Source organism: Galeopterus variegatus, unplaced genomic scaffold (genome assembly GCF_000696425.1).
Source record: "Galeopterus variegatus unplaced genomic scaffold, G_variegatus-3.0.2 Scaffold365, whole genome shotgun sequence".
Lineage (NCBI taxonomy): Eukaryota > Metazoa > Chordata > Mammalia > Dermoptera > Cynocephalidae > Galeopterus > Galeopterus variegatus.
This window is the reverse complement of record NW_007726476.1, coordinates 625,376-629,908: the sequence shown is the minus strand read 5'-3', so window position 1 is coordinate 629,908 and position 4,533 is coordinate 625,376. Positions and strand designations below refer to the sequence as shown.

General features: G+C 33.2%; 1 protein-coding gene across 1 annotated transcript in view; it reads left to right on the top strand.

Moving 5' to 3' along the window:
• The window catches only part of DNAH14 (dynein, axonemal, heavy chain 14), a 390,354-nt gene that overhangs the window by 36,384 nt on the left and 349,437 nt on the right, over nucleotides 1-4,533 (top strand). Inside the window, 1 exon segment of the mRNA XM_008567995.1 lies at nucleotides 1,350-1,480. Within this exon segment, the coding sequence (XP_008566217.1) occupies nucleotides 1,350-1,480 (131 nt within the window).

Sequence of the window (4,533 nt, the reverse complement as noted above, 5' to 3'; positions counted from 1 at the left end):
AGAATGATGAAAAATTTTCAGAAATAGAGGTAGTGGTTGCACAGCATTTTGAATATAATTAATTTGATGCAATTGTATGTTTAAAAATGCTTAAAATGACAATTCTTAGGTTACATATGTTTTAACACAATAAAGAAATGAAAGAAAGTTTAAGAAAAAGGATTCCAAGACCTCATATAGACTCAGCTAAAAATAAATAAATAAAAAGGAAGAAATCATCAGTTTACCAAAGGATAACTCATTTTAAGAAGGGACGAGACAATGTTGAAGGTGAAGCCTGCAGTAGCAGACTATCCGCATCAATTTATAAGGAAAGAATTAATTTTTTTCATACCCTAATTGAAGAGGACAGACGATTATCAGCAGAAACAATAGCCAACACCAAGGACATCTCAATTGGTTCAACTTATAGAATTCTGACTGGAAAATTACAGTTGTGCAAACTCTCTGCTTGATGGGTGCCAAAACTGTTGTGCTCAGATTAGCTGCAGACAAAAGCAGAGATTTCAATGGAAATTTTAAACAAGTAGGATCAAGATCCTGAACTGTTCCTTTTAAGAATTGTGACGGGAGATGAAACGTGACTTTACCAGTATGATCCTGAAGACAAAGTACAATCAAAGTCATGGCTACCAAGAGGTTGAAGTGACTCAGTCCAAGCAAAAGCAGACTAGTCAAGAGCAAAGTTCATGGCAACGGTTTTTTGGGATGCTCAAGACATTTACTTGCTGACCTTCTGGAGGCCAAAGAATGATAACATCTACTTATTAGGAGAGTATTTTGAGAAAGTTAGCCAAAGCTTTAATAGAAAAACACCAGGGAAAGTTTCACCAGGGAGTCCTTCCCTACCATGACAATGCTCTGCTCATTCCTCTCACCAAACAAGGGCAATTTGGGGGGAGTTTGTTTCAATGGGAAATCATTAGGCATCCACCATGCAGTTCCTTCTGACTTCTTTTTATTTCCTAATCTTAAAAATTCATTAAAGGACACCCCTTTTTCTTCAGCTAGTAATGTGAAAAAGACTACATTGACTTGGTTAAGTTCCCAGGACACTCAATTCTGGGGTGGACTAAATGGCCTATGTCATTACTTACGAAAGTATCTTAAACTTGATGGAGCTTATGTTGAAAAATAAAGTTAATATTTTCTATTTTTATCTTTTAATTCCATTTTCCACGAACTTTTTGAAGTCCCCTTGTATAGTCTTTATTCTTTATGTAAACTTTAAGTATTAGTTGCCATTTAACTTTTTCTCTATGTATAAATATTTAGAATATTATACATTATCCATAAGTCTTACCCATATTTCTACTTATATTGCATTTCTTTTTAATATTCTACACTAGAACCAAAAGATGATGATGTGATAAGACATATTATTAGGCTAAGAGAAAAACTCGGTTGGCAAACTGTACTACCACAGCACAATTTGAGATATAATCGTTCCAAAATTGCAATTCAGAGGACTTTTCTAAAGGTATTATTCTATTTTATTCAATTTTGAACTATAGAAGTCAGTATTTAAAACTGTTTCTTAATTTTTATTTAACTAATTTCAGATATTATATTAAAATGAAACATTACATTTATATCAAATTGTAATTGTTTCATGGTAAATGTTTATAAAATCTATTTGACATTTCTTTTCTTTTTATTGGTTATACATATTCATAGGACACAGAACTGACCATTAGCACCTATGCCAAGATGTGGTGATCAGATCAATACTATCAGCATGCCCACCACCACAGACTGCAATTATCCCCCAATTATTCCCCTCCAACCTCTTCATTTCACTTAAAGAGTGAATAATGGATAAGGCTTATTTATACATTTTACATCTATAATGCATCAAAATATTGCTTTTGTTCCCTCTCATTCCCTTCCTCTAACTGATTGGGTCCACAGGAAGGTGTAAAATCTGCCTGAAATTTGCGTCTACTCTTTTATTCCTACATATCAGTTTTTTTGTGATTTAAAAAGAAATCCTAATGTAATATTTTAACATTGTATCCTTTTCACTCTCTTACTCCCTGGTACCTCATTTTCTATTTCATCATCTTTGTATTTCCTTATTCTTTCCATTCTCCTTACCCATTAGCCTCTCTCTTCAGACAGATTTTAGTTTTAGCTTGTCCAAGGTCATATGACCAGAGGACACAGCTGATCTAAGATTGAACAGGATCATCCCTCCCTATTTTTATATAGGGATTCTCAAAGCGCAGTTCCCCAGGCAAGTGCATTATTAGTATCACCTTGCAACTTACTCAAAATACACATTCTCATTTGTACCCTAGACCCACTGAATCAGAAAGTCTTGGGGTGGAGCCCAACAATCTGTATTTTATTAAGCTGTCCAGGTGATTCCAAAGCATATTTAAGAACCACTGCTCCAAACAAGGGCTCAGAAACTTTTTCTGAAAAGAACCAGTAACAAACATTTTAGACTTTGTAGGCCACATGATCTCTGTTGCACCTACTCACCTCATTGTAGTGCAAAAGCGTAGGTAGACAAAACACAAACAAATGCGTGTGGTTGTGCTCCAGTGAAACTTCATTTACAAAAACAGGCACCTGGCCCTTGGCCATAGTCTGCTGGTCCTGCTCTAGACGGTTACAGTGAGGATAAATAATTTTTTATCATTGTTCAGAGGCACCATAATGTAAAGAAAAGTGCATGCATACAGAATTAGATTCAACTAGTTTTGAATCTCTATATATTCACTGTGTTATCTTGGGCAAGTTTCTATCCTCTTTGAGTTTTAGTTTCTTTGAGTAATGAAATGGAGGTAATAGTTGTTACCTTAAAGAGTTGTGAAGATTGAATGAGATAAAGCAAGTGCCACAGTGCCCGGCAGCTAGTGGGCATACTGGTTAAAAAAACACCAAGCCATAGCTGTGCATGGGTTCCTTGGACTCTCAAATAAGATATGTTTCATTTGAATATGAAGAAAGAGTTGAGAATATGAAAAACACTTTTTTTTCTCTGAAGAGCAGTAATTTAATTGGAACATATTCTTATGCTTCTAAAATTGGATTTTAATTACATATAGGATCCGTTTATAATAATTGTATCTATATTAAGTTTCTAGTAACCTCACGTTTTGAAACATAATTTAGAACAAAAATGCCTCAAGTGGCCAAATAACTATAACAAATCCCGTGCAGTATAGAAGTCATCACTCAGAGTTTATATATTTCCTTTTATTTGCAGTTTTTAAACTTGTTTTTGAAGGTTTCTGGGTACNTCTTTGAGTAATGAAATGGAGGTAATAGTTGTTACCTTAAAGAGTTGTGAAGATTGAATGAAATAAAGCAAGTGCCACAGTGCCCGGCAGCTAGTGGGCATACTGGTTAAAAAAAACACCAAGCCATAGCAGTGCATGGGTTCCTTGGACTCTCAAATAAGATATGTTTCATTTGAATATGAAGAAAGAGTTGAGAATATGAAAAACACTTTTTTTTCTCTGAAGAGCAGTAATTTAATTGGAACATATTCTTATGCTTCTAAAATTGGATTTTAATTACATATAGGATCCGTTTATAATAATTGTATCTATATTAAGTTTCTAGTAACCTCACGTTTTGAAACATAATTTAGAACAAAAATGCCTCAAGTGGCCAAATAACTATAACAAATCCCGTGCAGTATAGAAGTCATCACTCGGAGTTTATATATTTCCTTTTATTTGCAGTTTTTAAACTTGTTTTTGAAGGTTTCTGGGTACAGATTATATCAGAAGACAAAATAAGAAATTGAAACAACTAAAGCAATTGAGAAGAAACAGATAATGTTCAAGGAAGACAAATTTATAAAATGTAGAAGTGGATTCAAAATTTAAAACTACATAATTGGAAACTGTTTGGTACTCAATTCAGTAGTAGCTTCTGAGGGCATTGGAGAACACTTAATGCTTTTTTTATACTAAAATTTAATTACCCAGAAAAGCCTAAAATGAACTTCTTTATATTTTTAGAATTGTTTTCTTCAATAAAAGTTAAAAGTTTCAAAGCTAAAAGAAATAAATTTCACTTAAAATTTTTTAAATGTAGAATGACTGATTTCTCGGTAATGCCAAGTAAATGAGGGAGGGGGCATTATAGTTTATTGCAGTAGGTCAAAACATGGGTTTAGAGTCAGACTTGGATTTAGATCCCTACTTTGCCACTTTCTGAATTTGTGACTTTTCTCAAATTACCTAACTTATCAAAATATTAACTTTTGTATCTATTTAACAAGATTAAATAGATCAAACCTTAATCCCTTTAAATTTAAGAGATTCAAATTAAGAGGTTAAACTCTGATGGTTGTAAAGATAATATATGTGAAACACTTATTAAATATTTATCACTTAATAAATATTAGTTATGAAAAAACTAACACACCATTATTACCTAAATAAAGGATAGATTTAATATGCCCCAGAGGGTTCTGGTGTTGGCCGACAAATTTACTGGAACATGGCATGTATGTAAAAGTTACATTGTCAAGTTCTTTGGGTTAGTAAGCATGCATTAGTAAGCATATAG